Source organism: Thunnus maccoyii, chromosome 14 (genome assembly GCF_910596095.1).
Source record: "Thunnus maccoyii chromosome 14, fThuMac1.1, whole genome shotgun sequence".
NCBI lineage: Eukaryota > Metazoa > Chordata > Actinopteri > Scombriformes > Scombridae > Thunnus > Thunnus maccoyii.
Window position 1 is genome coordinate 2,720,837 of NC_056546.1, and position 18,947 is coordinate 2,739,783.

At 36.2% G+C, this 18,947-nt stretch overlaps 2 protein-coding genes across 5 annotated transcripts in view; both read right to left on the reverse strand.

The window, feature by feature from the left end:
- LOC121911369 (G-protein coupled receptor 4-like) overlaps window positions 1-18,947 on the reverse strand; it is a 36,024-nt gene that overhangs the window by 13,425 nt on the left and 3,652 nt on the right. For 2 of the 4 annotated variants that reach the window (XM_042432757.1, XM_042432759.1), the window contains exons 3-5: window positions 17,545-17,752; window positions 16,883-17,067; window positions 15,810-16,748 (exon numbers count right to left, since the gene is read on the reverse strand). In XM_042432757.1, coding sequence (XP_042288691.1) covers window positions 16,241-16,748; window positions 16,883-17,067; window positions 17,545-17,706 — 855 coding nt within the window. In that variant the 5' untranslated portion in view covers window positions 17,707-17,752 and the 3' untranslated portion in view covers window positions 15,810-16,240. Of the gene's footprint in view, window positions 1-15,809; window positions 16,749-16,882; window positions 17,068-17,544; window positions 17,753-18,035; window positions 18,118-18,947 lie in introns of those variants that run through there. The other 2 variants (XM_042432758.1, XM_042432761.1) reach the window with 2 other exon arrangements.
- Window positions 607-4,463, reverse strand: LOC121911370 (ovarian cancer G-protein coupled receptor 1-like). Its single transcript, XM_042432762.1, has 4 exons — window positions 4,317-4,463; window positions 2,456-2,657; window positions 1,700-1,884; window positions 607-1,565 (listed from the first exon to the last, which is right to left on the reverse strand). The coding sequence occupies exons 2-4, from the start codon at window positions 2,609-2,611 to the stop codon at window positions 1,058-1,060; spliced, it is 849 nt and encodes a 282-aa protein (XP_042288696.1). The 5' UTR covers window positions 2,612-2,657; window positions 4,317-4,463; the 3' UTR covers window positions 607-1,057.

An 18,947-nucleotide genomic window follows, 5' to 3' on the forward strand; every position in this document is an offset into this window, starting at 1 on the left:
TACTGCATATAATAATATAAGATGTTATCAGTATTGCCAAGCCATAGCATGCCAACCACAAAACCCCCCAAAATATAACTTATATTAAATAAAAAGAAATAAATCATATGTTGTTTAACTTTTATGCATAAAAATACCCCCCACACACAATAATAGACATACATAGTTATAAGTAGGAAAAGGTAACATATTATAATGTGTATGAGAGGCTAAAGAAGAAGAAAGTCTATAGACTTGATATGATGATCTCCCTGTAGAAATAAGACGGAGTGGTAGCTATAATAACAGGGTGATCATGGTGTTGAACAGCTCAGTTGATCAACTAATAATATCTGTTTTGCTTCTTTGATTAAAGGGGACATAACATGCACATTTCCAGGTCTATAGTTTTATTCTGGGGCTCTACTGGAATATTTCTGCATGACTTACAGTTCAAAAAACTCCTTATTTATCTAATACTGCCCCTTTATGCAGCCCCTCAGTTCAGCCTCTGTCTGAAATAGGTCGTTTTAGCTCCTGTCTCTTTAAGGCCCCCCCTTGATGAGCCTACTCTGTTCTGATTGGCCAGCTCCAGGAAGCTGCCCCTCGGCAGACTGAAAGTATGAATATAAATGACAGAAAATCACAAAAAGCATGCTATGTCCCCTTCAAAGGATAATAATGATAGACATCAACTTAATGGACATTTGTTGAAGCCCTAACAGTGAACCAGAAAAAGTTAACCTGCATGGACAAACATTTCCCACCAACCACTTCTCTCACAAAATAATCAAAACAATGCTTCCTTTTCATCTACTTGTGATGGTCACACCACTGGCTGACAACAACCAGTCTTAGTAGTTTTCTTTGAGCATAACTGACACAAACATTTCAACTAATGATGTGGCACAAAGTCTTTTGTTGTCATACAGCAAACACTTTATTTATCTCTTTTTTGCTAGTTTAAGTGCATTTTAGTTAACATTCAGACACATTACAGTTAACATCTGTTTTCTCCCTTTTCGTTCTCCCTCTTTCTCTGCCTGCATGGAGCTGACTGTGTACATGTTGTTATCTTTCATACTGACGATCTGCTGTTATCATCACTGTCCATTCTGCAACAACACAGAGAGGCCAAAAGCTTGTCTATGGCCCCTTTCCTCATGAAAACATACAGAATCAAGTCTGCAAGGGGACTGAATCTGAGAAGAATGAAAGTCAGGTTGTTGAAGGTATGATTATCGCTGGCGTCTTCTACCAGGTACCAGATGATGGTGGGTAGAAACACCAGCGTGTAGATGAGCAGCACCAGGACCAAAATTCCCACAATTCGTCGTTTTTCATCAGAGGAGACCGAGATGGCAGCAAACAGCGATTTGAGGGTCCCACCCAGGAAGAATATGAGCAATGGGAAAGGAACGAGGAGAAAGACAGCGAAAATGGTTTCTGAGATCTCAAATTTAACCGAGAAATAGACAGGAAGGACATAAACAAGAGGAAGGGTCCAGACCACGACACAGACTACAAGAGAGATCTTGATGGTTCTTCTGACGTGGTACCACAGTGGCCATGCAATTCCCAAATACCTGAAACACAAGATACACAGTCTATCATCAGATACAGAATATTCCTGACTTTAAGGAGATTCAGATATATATGGTAATATAATGGTCATACACATGGAAGTAGCTAAAAACATACAGAATAGACAGATAGCTACCTTTCCAGGGCGACACACACCATGAAGCCAACACTGGCCAGCACACTATAATAGTAAATATAACAGAAGATTTCATAGATCTTCCAGTCAGGTTTTGCCACTAAGACGATCATGTAGCAGAACTGAATGATGTCAGAGATGAGGAGGTTGATGATGAAGATTGGAGCAACATTGTTATTTTGCACCTGCAAGAAAACAATGGTAGAAATAAAAAAAAGCAGCTGGAAACATTTTTTTTTCAATTTTCATTTAGGACCTTTGCACAAAATGTGCAAAAATACAAGTGGATGGAATTATAAGTAATAATAAATATGTCATTTTGTTCTGCCCAGCAATTGCAGTCAGAAACATTCATGCATCGACCAATGTGTCATCAAATATGACACACTGGCCAATCAATGTTACAAGACTCAACAACAACAAGAACATATACATATATATAGAACACATATTTCTTGATTGTTTAAATCAAATCCCAAAATAATGAGCTCAAATAATGCTGTACAAATTGTCCTGACAAATCTTTTATGACAATTTCTTCTCTACAAGTTAATGATTCTGTTAACTTCACCTTAAGAGAAGCTGAAATGAAGCTACACATGTTAACTGCATGTGTTTCAGGTCCAATTAGCTTAAATTTATAGGTCATTACAAGACTTCCTTCCAGCCCCCAAGCAGGATGAAGATTCTTTACAGACAGACTGTATGACAGACACATGACCTAAAATTAATAAATCTTAGTCATAAAGTACTCACCTGGGAATAAAGAGAGTAGATGGCCGCTAGAGTCAAAGGAAGGCCGATACTAATGATTACGCATGTCATCACATAGGTTTCAATGCTATAATCATAGTCAGTGTAGTTATGACCATTATTTTGGGATGTGACATTGCTGTAATCATTGCTTTCCATCTGTGAGGTGTTGATGTAGAAATCTTCTTCTTCTTCAGAGTGAAACCTGTTGTATGAGAGATCAGTTTATGGAAGTTTTTTAATATCTACATAACATTGTTAAGTGACATCACTAAAGTCTTGAGGTGCAAGTTCACATAAATACAGTGTATATTATAGCCATAAAAAAGTGTCTTTGTTACATTTTCTCCTAATAATATTTCTTCAAGGCTGCAATTAACAATTATTTTCATCATTGATTAAGCTGCTGATTATTTTCCTGATAAATGATTAACCTTTGAGTTTATAAAATGTAGTGTTTTATACACTGTAAAAATGGCACTCCCCGCGGGGATGTCTTCAGTTTACTGTTTTTTTCTGACCAACAATCCAAATCCTAAAGATTTTTAATGTACTGTTGCATATGACAAAGAAAAGGAACAAATCACAACATTTAAGAAGCTGAAACCAGAGAATATTTGGTCTTTTTGCTTGAAGAATGATTGAAACAATAATTTGAAAAAAACAATAAAGCAATAAAGTAGCAATGAGAATAATCGACTACTCATTGAAGTTCTATATTTCATCAAAAAATAACTTGTCAGATAATACAAGTCCTTGTGATGTATATAAATATTTTTACATGATGATGTGAGGTCATTACTACAGAATGTCATACAGTTATTTCAGTATTTTAAGGTACAGAGACATTGGTCTAGGATGTTTTGTCTTCTGCACTTGACATCCCACCAGTTGAATAACTCTGTGCTCTCTGATTTTGGACAAGGAGGTTTGCATGTCTGACCAAACCATTTTATGAATCATCTGCATATTTTATATTTTGTTTATAGATTGTGCACTCTGACTATGTTTTGGAGTTAGCATGAAAATAAATTAGAGGAAACAACTGCAGGCTGGTACATTCACCATGTTTAACAACACTAACATACTGGTCATCCCTGTAGCGTACTGGTTTAGACTCATACCACAAAACTACAACATTTATGTCCAGTTTGATTCCAGCAGATCTTAGTTGCATGTCATCCCCATCTCTCTCTCTCTCACCTCATTTCCTGTCTGACTCTACTGTCTCCTCTCAATAAAGGATAAAATGTACCAAACACCAAAAACAACCAACATATAAAACAAACAAACAAAAGAAACACTTATGGGATGGAATCATTAATTGACTGTAATCTATCTTGGTTTGTGTAACTCTATCCCTCTGTTTGACTTTTATTTTTTATCTTATTTTATTTCTTTTCATATCATCACAGCAGAGGAAACTCTTTTATATCTCAGCTGTCATCAAAACTGGAAATATCAATATAAATACCTCTATGTGGATCAATGTTGGCTCAGAACATACAGTAAATACAAGTAATACAGAAATATAATAATGAATATTTGTTTCTTCATTCTTCTTTATTTAGCTCATTTTATTTCATTCAAAATAGTGAAAAGTTCTGAATGTTATTATCTTTTTAGTCATTTTCTCACCTCTTTTTGTCTTTGTTACACAACTTTTACACATCAAAATGGTATTTACGGGAAAAAAACGCAAATGAAATAAAACACAGTTGGTTTAACCACAGTATTCTGTACACCTACAGTCCAAAGCTGTCCACTTGTCACAGTTTGCATACTCATTATCATGACTGTTTGCAGTTCTAATGTCATTTTTACAATCTCTACATACACAAGTGAAAAATGTCACAAAACTTACCTCGAAAGCTGCAAGACCACACCTGGATGAGTTCCCTACACAGAGGTTGATGTTTGGTCCTCTGCATCCAAACAGTCTACAGTAAATATGGTGAGTGAAAGCACTGAAACACATTTATAATTAACTGATCTCAGATCACATCACTCTCCGATTGGCCAAAACGACACAGGATATGTAACATCCTCAAAGATGTCACATACAGGGTTGTGGTTTTATCTTCCTTTGAGAGTTTGAACTTTGTCATGAAAGTAACTTCATGTGAATATTTCCAATGAAAATATAAAACCCAGCTTTCATCATTTCCAGGAATTCCTGGAAGACATTTCTAAGCAGTGCCACTACCTTTATTCTCATTCGTCCCTGTTTCTATGTTTCTATATTATGTGTCTTACTTTAACTCAGTTTTATTATTCAAAATACTGTATATTTTCCGTGTTGTTAGCTATTATCACAAGTTTTTCATATTGTTTGTTTATGAGACAGACAGATACTTGTATTTCTCACATGTCAAATTTTTATAGAGGGGAAGAGAGGGAGAAACTTACTGGTTGGACAGCAATAAACTGTCACTGTTTGCATGTTGGTTTTCATGACTGTTTGCATCTCTTTTTTCCTTGTTTTGCATCACCAAATTCAGTTTTTATGTGCTACATTATATATAGAGTTACACCATTATTGCCTCTACATGTATGACAGACAGTAAAACAAAAAAGTACAAAGGAAACGCACAAAATTTACTTTTGAAAGCTGCAGGATCTCAACCTGATTGAGTGGTGAGTATGAGACACAGGAGGTTCCTCTACTTAGACTTCTAAAGAAGAGAGAAGTTGTACTTTTTCAAGATTGTTGCGATTGGCATTCTTGCTATAAAGCATGCAGGAGCATTAAAAAAGACATGAATATTAGGACAAAGGTTAGTCTCATTCACCTGGTGAATGGAAGTCCAATATTCACTCTTTTTTGGCTCTGTTTTTGCTCTCTACCAACTCCTGAGGGAAATATCTGGATCTTTGACTGCTAAATGCTCCACTATGTTCACCAGATAGTCTATAGCAAACTGTCTGTTGGTGCTGAGCAGGGCGTGTACAGTGGGTTTTTAGAGCTTTTCCTCTGATAACAGCTGCCTGCTGTGGCTGAAAATGAAGCTATAAGAGTGCAGAGAGTGAACCAAGAGGGTGACAGATAAACAATGAGCTGAAACTCTCTATAAAGCTCCGTAAAGCTGAGGAGAGCTGCAGAGTAGCTGATAAGTAATGAATGAGTCGTTAGTATTTTGTGCCGTTCAGTCTGGTTAATCAGACCTCAAAATAAGGTTAATCTGAAATTTGTCCCCAAAAGTAGCCTTTGACAGACACACACACACACACACACAGACACAGATACACATCTCCTGTTCCCCAGCTGTATAGCAGTATATATCTCAAGCTTTATTTCTCACATTTCACACGGTTTTTTAGCATCTACTAATCTCTGTTCCTACCAAAACAATTATTTCTACTATCACAATGTTCCCCAAAGTTTCACACAAACATGCCGACCATGCACAAAATGGAACTGGAGAAAACATGGAGGCATGGAGAGGAACGCAAAACCTGATCATGAAAACTCAACTCACAAATAAAAGTACTGTGAACACATAATGAAAAGCAGCAGGAGTACTACTACTGCTATCATTACTACTACTACTACAAATAATAATGATAATTAAAGTAGGGAAATACAGAAGGCCTAACAGGAAAATATAAACATGTTCAAGAAGTTCCTGCTTAAAATTGTATTCATGCTAAATAGTAAAATACCACAAAGCTTCCTGGTTACGTGCTGCTGTTCCATCACTATGATGTGTTAAATGTATCAGTGACCACAGATTGTTATCTGCTTCTGAACAGCCCCTGTACAGCAGTTTCAGGAGAAGTTATTGCACAATTTAACCTCTTCCTCCTTTTTTTTTTTTTTTTTTTTTTTTTGCTATTTGCAAAAATGCAGAACATGTGGGGGTAATACAAAAAATGATAATTAATAAAACAAAATAATGAAATTAGAAGTGTTACTGTCAGACAATTTAGTGTCTGGTTACTACATTATTCAATAATTCTAATATAATGTTCAAATTCCTTGAAAAAAGAAAACAGGTTTTTCTTAGAAAGTTTGTAACCGTCTATGTGAAACGTGACTCCAAAGAACATATTTAATAAATAATTAATTACAATAATGAGCAGTGGGATTACAATAATAAATAATTAAGTCAATAATAGTTTCTTATGTGATAAGAAAGAGAAAAAAGGACCATGAAGTGTTTCACAACGTATTACAGAAGTGAAAACCTGCTGGGTGATGGTAGGAAGAAATGACACTTGATATTTCTTATGTTGTTGTTTTTATATTCTGTTTAGGTTGTAAACAGTATGAAATGTTTTAGTTTTAAGTTCTTTCATTTGACAAATGACTTTTTGTAATGGCATTTATTATAATTTATATTTCTTATGATATCATTTGGTAAAAATGAAAGCTATGGCTAATATGCATAAACATAAACATCAACATAATTTAAAACAACAACAACAAAAAACACCATCAGCTACTCTATAGGTTCATTTTCATCATATCATCTTCTCCTGTCTTAAGTTATGTTGCTTAAGAACTTTTATAAGACAGATTTTACACACTAAACATCACTGTGGCAAAATTGTACCCAGTTTGGTTCAATATAGCACCAATACAACATTATGTTAACTTTACTCAGTAGCAATAGTGTCACACACAACAAGCTGAAACTGCTAAAAACTGTTACAAATGTTTTGGTTCTTGTACAAAATGACATTCAAGATACACAGGTTATTAACAATCATTAATAAACCCTGACATGTAAGTTTAAAAAGAGTAGAGTAGAATGTGTACTGATACATTCACCATGTCTTACTAACACTATCCATATATTACTATTTAGAATAAATGTTATAAGTTTCATAAAGGACTGATAAACACAGATGCTGTTCATCATAACTTATGGGTGACATAGCATCTCTATACTGTTGCTAGTAGGAAACCTTTCATCAATAAACATATTATCACATCACAACCAACTCTTTTTAATAGCCTTAGCTGTTACCAAAGAGACTGTTGAAGACATAACAGAAAGAACAACTTTTAATAAAAACCTCAGACAGTATTTTCTAGATATATGGACTCATGTCACTGACATGTCGGGACATTGCTGTTAACTTATTTTTCTCTTAATGATGCACATTAGCTGCTAGTTAATCTAAATCTTATTCTGAACAGAAAACAACTTGGACTTCTAAGATATGACTCACCTTTCCTGTTATCAATATGAAGTTGATATTTGGTTTCATCATGTCCATATCTGTAAAAGCTGTTGGTTAACACCCTCAAAGTTTTGCAGATCTTGTTAAGCTGTCACTCAGTCACTGCAGCAATTTCCTGTTTTTCACTTTCTCACTGTACAGACTGTGAAAAGCATGTAGGGTTGAACTTTTCCATGTACCTCATTTGTACCTCACTTTGGATAAAAGTGTCTCACACATGAATAAACGCAAATCTGAACGTAAACTACAAGAGATACTCAAACAAAACTGGTACAGATACAAGTCTTATCTCGTCCACTTGGACCTACTGAGCAATATTTTATCTTGCTAATCTCTGTTCCTACTAAAACCATTATTTCCACTATTACAATGTTCCCGAAAGTTTCACACAAACATGCTGACAATGCGCAAAATGGAACTGAAAAAAACATGGAGGCATGGAGAGGAACGCAAAACCTTATCATGAAAAACTCAACTCAAATAAAAGTACTGTGAACACATAATGAAAAGCAGCCGGAGTACTACTACTGCTATCATTACTACTACTACTACAAATAATAATGATAATTAAAGTAGGGAAATACAGCAGGACTAACGTAGGAAAATATAAACATGTTCAAGAAGTTCCTGCTTAAAATTGAATTTATGCTAAATAGTAAAATACCACAAAGCTTCCTGGTTACGTGCTGCTGTTCCACCACTATGATGTGTTAAATGTATCAGCAACCACAGATTGTTATCTGTTTCTTAAAAGCCCCTGTACAGCAGTTTCAGGAAACTTATTGCACATCTAACCTCTTCCCCTTTTTTTGCTTACTTCAAATACTTATAGATAATTTTGTGTCTGGTTACTACATTATTCAGTATTTCTAATATAATGTTCAAATTCCTTGAAAAAAAAAAGAAAACAGGTTTTTCTTAGAAAGTTTGTAACCATCTATATGAGACGTGGCTCCAAAGAACATTTTCCAATGAGGTCAATAATAAATTAAACCTGCAAGCAGTGTTGAACGGGCCCTCACGCCTCCATGCACGTCGGGCCATGACGCAATCGAAGGTCTTCTGTCACGGGCATGTAGATGTTTTCAGACCCGGGCTGTTTTCAGAAAATGCAAGGAGATAAACATCACTTCCTTTGTCCACTGTTTTGCCTGCTGCTGGGGCTGCTTTGCTGAAATTTCGTAGGGGGCGCTATTCAGCCAGTTTGCATCACTGATGGAATATTGTCATGTAGACGTGTTCAGGCTGGGACTCTTATCAAACATGTAAAGTTTGGTGCAGACTGGAGCATGTACAATAAAGTTATAGCAACTTCCTCTGTCATGGCGAAGCATCAAATTTCAATGGTGCGAGGATAAGAATTTTCTGCAGGGTGAGACATGTCTGTCTTGCTCACACCTGTGGCATCAAAGTTTTGGGCCCATTCACATGAATTTCAATGAGTAAACAAAACTCTTGATGAGTTTGTGTGTAAAGCAAATTAATTTCCTAATTTTCATCAAGTTTATTTTTAGAAAAGTAAAGACTTTAAACCCACATGACCTGGTCAAAGTTTGATTGAAATGTGTACTGTCAGGTGTGTAGAGACAATAAGTAACTGCAGCTGGACACAGAAAAATACTCATATAAAAAATACTCATATATTTGAATGGAGAGTGTGAGTGAACCGCTAGGTATTTGGGCCCGAATAAAGGAAAAACTGCAGTACAGAGCTACAAATTTTAGTTTTGATTTTATTTTTCTGCAGCACTTTATCACTAAACTGTCACCCTCACTCAATGAGCTCCATTCAACCCCCCTCCCCCTCCTATTCTCTCTCTCTCCCTCTCAGTTGGAGAGGAGAATGTCACTCTTCTTGTGAAATATCCTCATAAATCCCATGACTTTGGCCAAATCTTACATTAAAAATCACATTTTTTTGTAGGAAATGTTGTCGGGAATCCATTGATACAGGTTTCAAAGTGGTTAGACTTATAGTTTAGACATCAGAACCATTTGTTTGACACAAAGGCCATGCCTAGAGATGGCCTCCCCATTGGTTTACATTGTAAGGTGTGATGTGGCACTACAACTTTCAGGGCTTACAATATGTAAACTGTTCGAGTTATTACAAAGTTTTTAACAACTTTTGTTCAGCACAGTGTGATAAGTCATGTATTCAAGTTTGAAGCCAATACCATTAACGCCCAGGGAGGAGATAGCGTTTCTCGGGGGTCCAAAATTGGTGCAAAGTTGTACTTTGATGGGCATATTGTGGACTTCCTGTTGGATTTAGGTCAGGGTTGTCAGTGCATGATTTGTAGGTCTTGATGAGACAAATAATTAAGTTTTGGTTCGATCTTTCTACGACATTCCTATGGGCCGTGGCAGCCATATTAGATACATAGGTGGTGCTGAGTTTTTGAGCATGTTTAGGGGGTCAAATTAAGGGTTGAAGTGGCGTAATAATAAAGAAAGAAGAAAAGGAAGAAGAAGAAGACAACAAACACATGAAATACAATAGGGTCTTCGCCCCTTTGGGGCTCAGGAGCAAATCATAATGTTTAAGAAGCTGAAACCAGAGAATATTTGCCCTTTTTGCTTGAAGAATGATTGAAACAATAATTTGAAAAAACAATAAAGCAATAAAGTAGCAATGAGAATAATCGACTAATCATTGAAGTTCTATATTTCATCAAAAAATAACTTGTCAGATAATACAAGTCCTTGTTATGTATATAAATATTTTTACATGATGATGTGAGGTCATTACTACAGAATTTCATACAATTCTTTCGGTAATTTAAGGTACAGAGACATTGGTCTAGGATGGTTTGTCTTCTGCACTTGACATCCCACCAGTTGAATAACTCCATTTTATGAATCATCTACATATTTTATATTTTGTTTACAGATTGTGCACTCTGACTATGTTTTGGAGTTAGCATGAAAATAAATTAGAGGAAACAACTGCAGGCTGGTACATTCACCACGTATCTTAGTGCTGCATTCGACACAATTGACCATCAAATCCTTTTGCAGAGACTGGAACAACACTAACATACTGGTCATCCCTGTAGTGTACTGGTTTAGACTCATACCACAAAACTACAACATTTATGTCCAGTTTGATTCCAGCAGATCTTAGTTGCATGTCATCCCCATCTCTCTCTCTCTCTCCTCGTTTCCTGTCTGACTCTACTGTCTCCTCTCAATAAAGGATAAAATGTGCCAAACACCAAAACATAAACAACAAACAACTATGTATGCAAAGCTGAGTTTTATAAGATTTTCATTTGAAATGTTCAAAATTTTCTGAGTTACTTTAATGACAAAATTCAAACTCTCAAAGAGAAGATGAAACCACAACCACATCAAAATTACACTTAGGTGAAAAAAATTCAAATGAAATAAAACACAGCTGGTTTAACCACAGTATTCTGTACACCTACAGTCTAAAGCTGTCTGCTTGTCACAGTTTGCATACTCATTATCATGACTGTTTGCAGTTCTTATGTCATTTTTACACTCCCTTCCTTCTTAAGTGAAAAATAATGTCACAAAATTTACCTTGAAAGTTGCAAGACCACACCTGGATGAGTTCCCTACACCAAGTTTGATATTTTTGTCCTCCGCATCCAAACAGTCTACAGTAAATATGGTGAGTGATAACATGCAATAGGTTCCTGATACTACAGAAGAGAGGAAAAAGTAGACAGACATGAATATGTAAAGTACATTAGTACAACTAGCTGGAACGTGGTTCCATTTACAACTTTGGGGAAGCTAAAACGGGACGATGGCACTAGTGATGTAACCAACCTGCACGCTGATATTTGACATGTTTTTTTCTCTTCTCGAAAACCAATAGTTTTGAAATATTTGTATGAAACAAATATTCGTAAAAAAACCAAACAAACAAAAAAAACACTATTTGTGCTTTGCTGAATAAGGTATTTGTATTCAGGCACACCCTTAGTAACTTTGCTAAATTTTGTGTACCGTATTGTGAAGTGTTGGTTGGAAGAAACAACTGCAGGCTGACACATCTCCATTTCTAACAACATTAACACATAACTTCTTCAATATAAATGTTATGACCAAACTTAACAGTTTGTGCTTCTCATTTATTAGCATTACATTTGAGTCACTGCCTGGTAAAAATAAACAAAGAGAATCAGGCAGAAATCAACTGACATCAACAGGAATATTCTTTCTGCCAATAATATACTCCCAAGCATATACAGTATATCAGTCCAGTTTAAGATTATCTTGTACTGTGTTAAATTTTAAGTGACATTAAATGTGTTTGGTGATAATTGTAACTTTTGTCATATTTAAATTGATGAACTCCTGACATTGAGTGTGATCTTCATTTTATCTGCACCTCAACATTGATGTTTCAGCACTGACTCATGCAACCACTGTGTCATTTCATGTTTCATGTTACCATCTAGTGGCCAAACATAAAACCATCTGTATAATCTCTTACATATGGAATAACTGGCAAGCTGCCAAGCCACATTGCTGATAGTGCAGTGCTGCACTGGCTTTATCCACTCATCTCCAAACTAACAACAATAACAGGTTTGACTCCTGATTCTTTAGAAAGGGTTTTGTATGGTGGCCCCTAAGGACAAAGCACATACAAGAGTGAATGCACAAACATTAATAAAAAAGCATGCTCCAAATCAAGAAATGCTACAAATACCAAAATACATATTAAAAAGGAAAAACACCTGAAGTGCTCCAGGCTGCTAGGAGGATTTGGAGCGTGTTCTTCTTAATGTTTGTGCTTTCACTCTTGTATATGCTTTGTCCTTAGGGGCCACCGTAGTTTTGGACTACAGAACCAGGAAGAGAGTTCAAACAATTTTCCAGTTTGTGTTATTTTTTTTCCCACCCTCATTCTGTGAAGACCCACCCCTACTGTGCCTCTGATTGGCTCTGACCCTGATATTCTTACCCTAACCCTAACCATCTCACTCCTCTTCTGCATTGTGTCTATGACCACTTTAGAGCACACAGTTATGCTCCGTGTGCACTCTAGATATGACAGTTTGTGTCTATGACTGCTTCAAAGGGCATGTTTTCACTCCATGCAGGCTCTACATTGGATGGTTCAAGTCTCTAACCGCTTTAGAGTGCATAGTTCTGCTCCCTGAGTGCTCTCGATCAGACAGTTCACGTCTCTGACAGATACATTTCATACTGGTTTATTATCCATGTGGATGCCCAGGTACTTGAAAGAGTCCAACTTTTGTGTTTAGGGTGAGATGATGTTCATCACACCACTGTAAAAAAGTTCTGTATTTTAGACTTATACATCTGGTCCTGGACATCAGAGTTATTTAGCATGAGGGAAACAAAGTCTAGGGAAACACAACAAGGGAATTTTATATTAAAATGAAGATATCCACTTGATTTGATTAATTTGGATGTCTGGCACCTCTCTGTAGGTTCAGATAAACATTTGAATCCATTTTTGCACAAAACATGCAGAAATCAATGACTGGTGGATTTTGTTCCCCATTACTTACATTGAAAGCACATTAGGAAGGGATCTTCTAATGGTCAGTGTGAACAGGAGGAATGATTACAGTGAGCTATTTCAATGTTCATTTGAGCAACTGACTGTTGTTTTAAGACTTGAAAAAATGTGAACATATCCTTCAAGTAATATATGGGGTTATTAAATGTTACATGCTGAACTAAAATCAACAAACAATAGTCTGGCATAGGCCCTGGGATTCTCCAGGTGTTTAGTGACCATGTGCACTATACTAGTGATTACATCATCAGTTCCTCTGTGGTGTCTGTATGCAAATTGGTATGGGTCTAACTGTGGGCCTTCCTCAGACTGCAGGTTGCTCACCATAGTTATTTCCATACATTTCATCACTTCAGGGGTCAAAGCAGGTTTGATACATATTAGCATAACAATAGCATGCATAATAAATGATAATTAATTTTTGTCATATCTAAGTTAAATTCTTGTTTTTTCTTTTAATATTTATCTCAACACTGATGTTAGCAGACAGGAATATCACTCAAATAAACCTCACAATATTTTACTCAGAGCAAAAACTGCCACTTGTCAGTGTGATATTGGAAGAGTACAATGAAAGCCAACAATGGACGCTGGATATCTGTATTAGACACTGAAAAGGAATAAAACTGACATTTAGCAGCCTTGTGACCTTTTACAGGATCATGGCTTTCAAAATAACCTCTTGACTTGTATGAGTGTCCTGTTGGATCTCTGCAGTGTCAGAGGGTTAGAAACTATAAATCTGATAGTTATAAAAATCAGTCAGGCGGTCTGAGAGTAGTCCCGCTGTGGTCACCACGAAACAGCTAGGGTGAACCGACAGGGCGCACAGTTCGCTCACTCTCATAGCTGAGGTCAGCGCAAGCAGCAAAGCTGTTTTGAATGACAACGCCTTCAGAGAGGAGCACTCCAGAGGCTCATAGGGATCACTCACTAGGGCTTCGTGCACCACCGGCACATTCCACTGGGGGGCAGAGACAGGTCTATAGCCAAAACTCTCATGACAGGAGGAAACAGCTGCTGCATACACTTTAACAATGGCATGAGACAGCTGCCTTTTTAGGGTTGAACTTTTCCATGTACCTTATTTGAACGTCACTTTGGATAAAAGTGTCTCCCACATGAATAAATGCAAATCTGAACATAAACTACAAGAGATACTCAAACAAAACTGGTACAGATACAAGTCTTATCTCGTCCACTTGGACCTACTGAGCAATATTTTATACAGTGTAATATCACAAAAGTTGGTCATAGCATAACTCACTCCATAATCTTTTAACCTATACATCTAATCAGTTATATGAAGGTATCATTCAGGCTGGATGGAAATATGTCATGTAGCTCACATTAGTCTGTTGTGCTTGTGGCTTTTAAGTTGTTTTTTTTTCATATGAGCAGACAATCAGGACTGTTTGTTGCTCTAAATGAGTTTTTATCCTTCAGGTTAGCCAAAACCTTTTCAGTTTTGTCATTGCAATGCACATAAAGTGTGCAGAGTTGATGAAATTCAGTCAAAGTAATGCCTAAAAAGTCAGAGAGAAAACTTTAAAATACAAGATTTCAGTTCCAAAGGTATCTGTGGACTAACCAAACAGGTGTTTTGGGCTGGGGAGAGTAAAATGACAGATGTGTGCTCTGAATGGAGTTGAAATGACTCAATACTTGTTCTTTAATCACATATGATTAAATACATTACAACAACTATAATTAATCATCTTTTTTGTGCACTATACAACTAATCAAGTAGTAACCTTAAGCTCTTAGCAATCATACGTTATCTTCTGAAAATGCATGTTTTTCTTTATAAAGTGTCACCCTGCAGAAAGTTATCAAATTATTATCTAAAAAAGTATGAGAACACAATTCAGTAATTTGGAAAAAAAAAGAAGCAAAATGCCTCCATAGTATTACACAACAGTAGAGTTGGGCTATATGATGATATATACAAGAAACAACCAGCAGAAATTTTGTTGATTTGTTAGATTTAATTCACAGAGTTAGTCAAAAGCAAATGTTTTTGTCTAAAAACATATTTTTATTGAATTTCCAGGAAATTTACAATTTCTTATAGAAGTACTGTGATATAAGATTGTATCTATATTGTAAAGCCATAGCATGCCGACCATAAAACCCCCTAAAATATAACTTATATTAAATAAAAAGAAGTAAATCATATGTTGTTTAACTTGTGTGCATAAAAATACCCCACACAGACAATAATAGACATACACTGTTATAGGTAGGAAAAAAGTAACATATAATGTAAATGAGAGGCCCAAAAAAAAAGTCTATAGACTTGATATGATGATCTCTGTGTAGAAATAAGACAGAGTGGCAGCTATAATAACAGGGTGATCATGGTGTTGAACAGCTCAGTTGATCAACTAATAATATCTGTTTTGCTTCTTTGATTAAAGGGGACATAACATGCACATTTCCAGGTCTATAGTTTTATTCTGGGGCTCTACTGGAATATTTCTGCATGACTTACAGTTCAAAAAACTCCTTATTTATCTAATACTGCCCCTTTATGCAGCCCCTCAGTTCAGCCTCTGTCTGAAACAGGTCGTTTTAGCTCCTGTCTCTTTAAGGCCCCCCTCCTGATGAGCCCACTCTGTTCTGATTGGCCAGCTCCAGGAAGCTGCCCCTTGGCAGACTTAAATTATGAATATAAATGACAGAAAATCACAAAAAGCATGTAATGTCCCCTTCAGAGGATAATAATGATAGATATCAACTTAATGCACATTTGTTGAAGCCCTAACAATGAACCAGAAAAAGTTAACCTGCATGGACAAACATTTCCCGCCAACCACTTCTCTCACAACATAATCAAAACAATGCTTCTTTTTCATCTACTTGTGATGGTCACACCACTGGCTGACAACAAACAGTGTTAGTAGTTTTGTTGTCATACAGCAAACACTTCATTTATTTTTTGTTTGCTAGTTTAAGTGTATTTTAGTTAACATCCAGACACATTACAGTTAACATCTGTTTTCTCCCTTTTCTTTCTCCCTCTTTCTCTGCCTGCATGGAGCTGACTGTGTACATGTTGTTGTCTTTCATGCTGATGATCTGCTTTTATCATCACTGTCCATTCTGCAACAACACAGAGAGGCCAAAAGCTTGTCTATGGCCCCTTTCCTCATGAAAATATACAGAATCAAGTCTGCAAGAGGACTGAATCTGAGAAGAATGAAAGTCAGTTCGCTGAAGGTATCATTATGTCTGTCTTCTCCTACCAGGTACCAGATGATGTTGGGTAGAAACAGCAGCGTGTAGATGAGCAGCACCAGGACCAACATTCCCACAATTCGTTGTTTTTCATCAGAGGGGACAGAGATGGCAGCAGACAGCGATTTGAGGGTCCCACCCAGGAAGAATATGAGCAGTGGGAAAGGAACGAGAAGGAAGACATAGGAAATGGTGTTTGTGACCCTATCATCAACCCGGTAATAGTAAGGAAGGACATAAACAAGAGGAAGGGTCCAGACCACGACACAGACTGCAAGAGAGATCTTGATGGTGCTTCTGAAGCGGTACCACAGTGGCCATGCAATGCCCAAATACCTGTAACACAAGATACACAGTCTATCATCAGATACAGAATATTCCTGACTTTAAGGGGATTCAGATTTATATGGTAATATAATGGTCATACACATGGAAGTAGCTAAAAACATACAGGATAAACAGATAGCTACCTTTCCAGGGCGATACAGACCATGAAGCCAACACTGGCCACCACACCAAAGAAGTTAATATAAAAGAAGATTTCATAGATCTTCCCGTCAGGTTTTGCCACTAAGACGATCATGCAGCAGAACTGAATGATGTCAGAGATGAAGAGGTTGATGATGTAGATTGGAGCAACATTGTTATTTTGCACCTACAAGAAAACAATGGTAGAAATAAAAAAAGCAGCTGGAAACATTTTTTTTTCAATTTTCATTTAGGACCTTTGTACAAAATGTGCAAAAATACAAGAGGATGGAATTCTAAATAATGATAAATATGTCATTTTGCTCTGCTCAGCAATTGCAGTCATATATATACATATATTTCTTGATTGTTTAAATCAAATCCCAAAATAATGAGCTCAAATAATGCTGTACAAATTGTCCTGACAAATCTTTTATGACAATTTCTTCTCTACAAGTTAATGATGCTGTTAACTTCACCTTAAGAGAAGCTGGAATGAAGCTACACATGTTAACTGCATGTGTTTCAGGTCCAATTATCTTAAATTTATAGGTCATGACAAGACTTCCTTCCAGCCCCCACGCAGGATGAAGATTCTTTACAGACAGACTGTATGACAGACACATGACCTAAAATGAATAAATCTTAGTCATAAAGTACTCACCTGGGAATAAAGAGAGTAGATGGCCACTAGAGTCAAAGGAAGGCCGATACTAATGATTACCCATGTCATCACATACATAAAATATGGTTCAGCAAAACTGGGGTAGGTTTCATCACTATAATCATAGTCGAATGTGACATTGCTGTTATTATTGCTTTCCATCTGTGAGGTGTTGATGATGTAGAAATCTTCTTCTTCAGAGTGAAACCTGTTGTATGAGAGATCAGGTTATGGAAGTTTTTTAATATCTACATAACATTGTTAAGTGACATCACTAAAGTCTTGTGTGCAAGTTCACATAAATACAGTGCATATTATAGCCACAAAAAAGGTGTCTTTGTTAAATTTTCTCCTAATAATATTTCTTCAAGGCTGCAATTAACAATTATTTTCATCATTGATTAAGCTGCTGATTATATTCTCGATTAAATGATTGACCTTTTAGTTTATAAAGTGTAGTGTTTTATACACTGTAAAAAAATGGCACTCACAATTTCTTTGAGCCTGCGGGGATGTCTTCAGCTTACTATTTTTTTCTGAACAACAATCCAAATCCTAAAGATTTTTAATGTACTGTTGCATATGACAAAGAAAAGGAGCAAATCATAATGTTTAAGAAGCTGAAACCAGAGAATATTTGGTCTTTTTGCTTGAAGAATGATTGAAACAATAATTTGAAAAAATAATAAAGCAATAAAGTAGCAATGAGAATAATCGACTAATCATTGAAGTTCTATATTTCATCAAAAAATAACTTGTCAGATAATACAAGTCCTTGTGATGTATATAAATATTTTTACATGATGATGTGAGGTCATTACTACAGAATGTCATACAGTTATTTCAGTAATTTAAGGTACAGAGACATTGGTCTAGGATGGTTTGTCTTCTGCACTTGACATCCCTCCAGTTGAATAACTCTGTGCTCTCTGATTTTGGACAAGGAGGTTTGTATGTCTGACCAAACCATTTTATGAATCATCTGCATATTTTATATTTTGTTTATAGATTGTGCACTCTGACTATGTTTTGGAGTTAGCATGAAAATGAATTAGAGGAAACAACTGCAGGCTGGTACATTCACCATGTTTAACGAAACTAACATACTGGTCATCCCTGTAGCGTACTGGTTAAGACTCATACCACAAAACTACAACATTTATGTCCAGTTTGATTCCAGCAGATCTTAGTTGCATGTCATCCCCATCTCTCTCTCTCTCACCTCATTTCCTGTCTGACTCTACTGTCTCTACACTTATTCCTTCTGGGATGGAATCATTAATTGACTTTAATCTATCTTGGTTTGTGTAACTCTATCCCTCTGTTAGACTTTTATTTTTTATCTTATTTTATTTCTTTTCATATTGTCACAGCAGAGGAAACTCTTTCATATCTCAGCTGTC

Bases quoted from the DNA above. Each gene is read 5' to 3' on its own strand.
- LOC121911370 (XM_042432762.1), bottom strand. From the start codon at position 2,611: ATGGAAAGCAATGATTACAGCAATGTCACATCCCAAAATAATGGTCAT. The intron at 1,885-2,455 runs GTGAGTACTTTA...GTTTTCTTGCAG, and splicing joins TCTACTCTCTTTATTCCCAG to GTGCAAAATAACAATGTTGC. The intron at 1,566-1,699 runs GTAGCTATCTGT...CTTGTGTTTCAG, and splicing joins GTGTGTGTCGCCCTGGAAAG to GTATTTGGGAATTGCATGGC.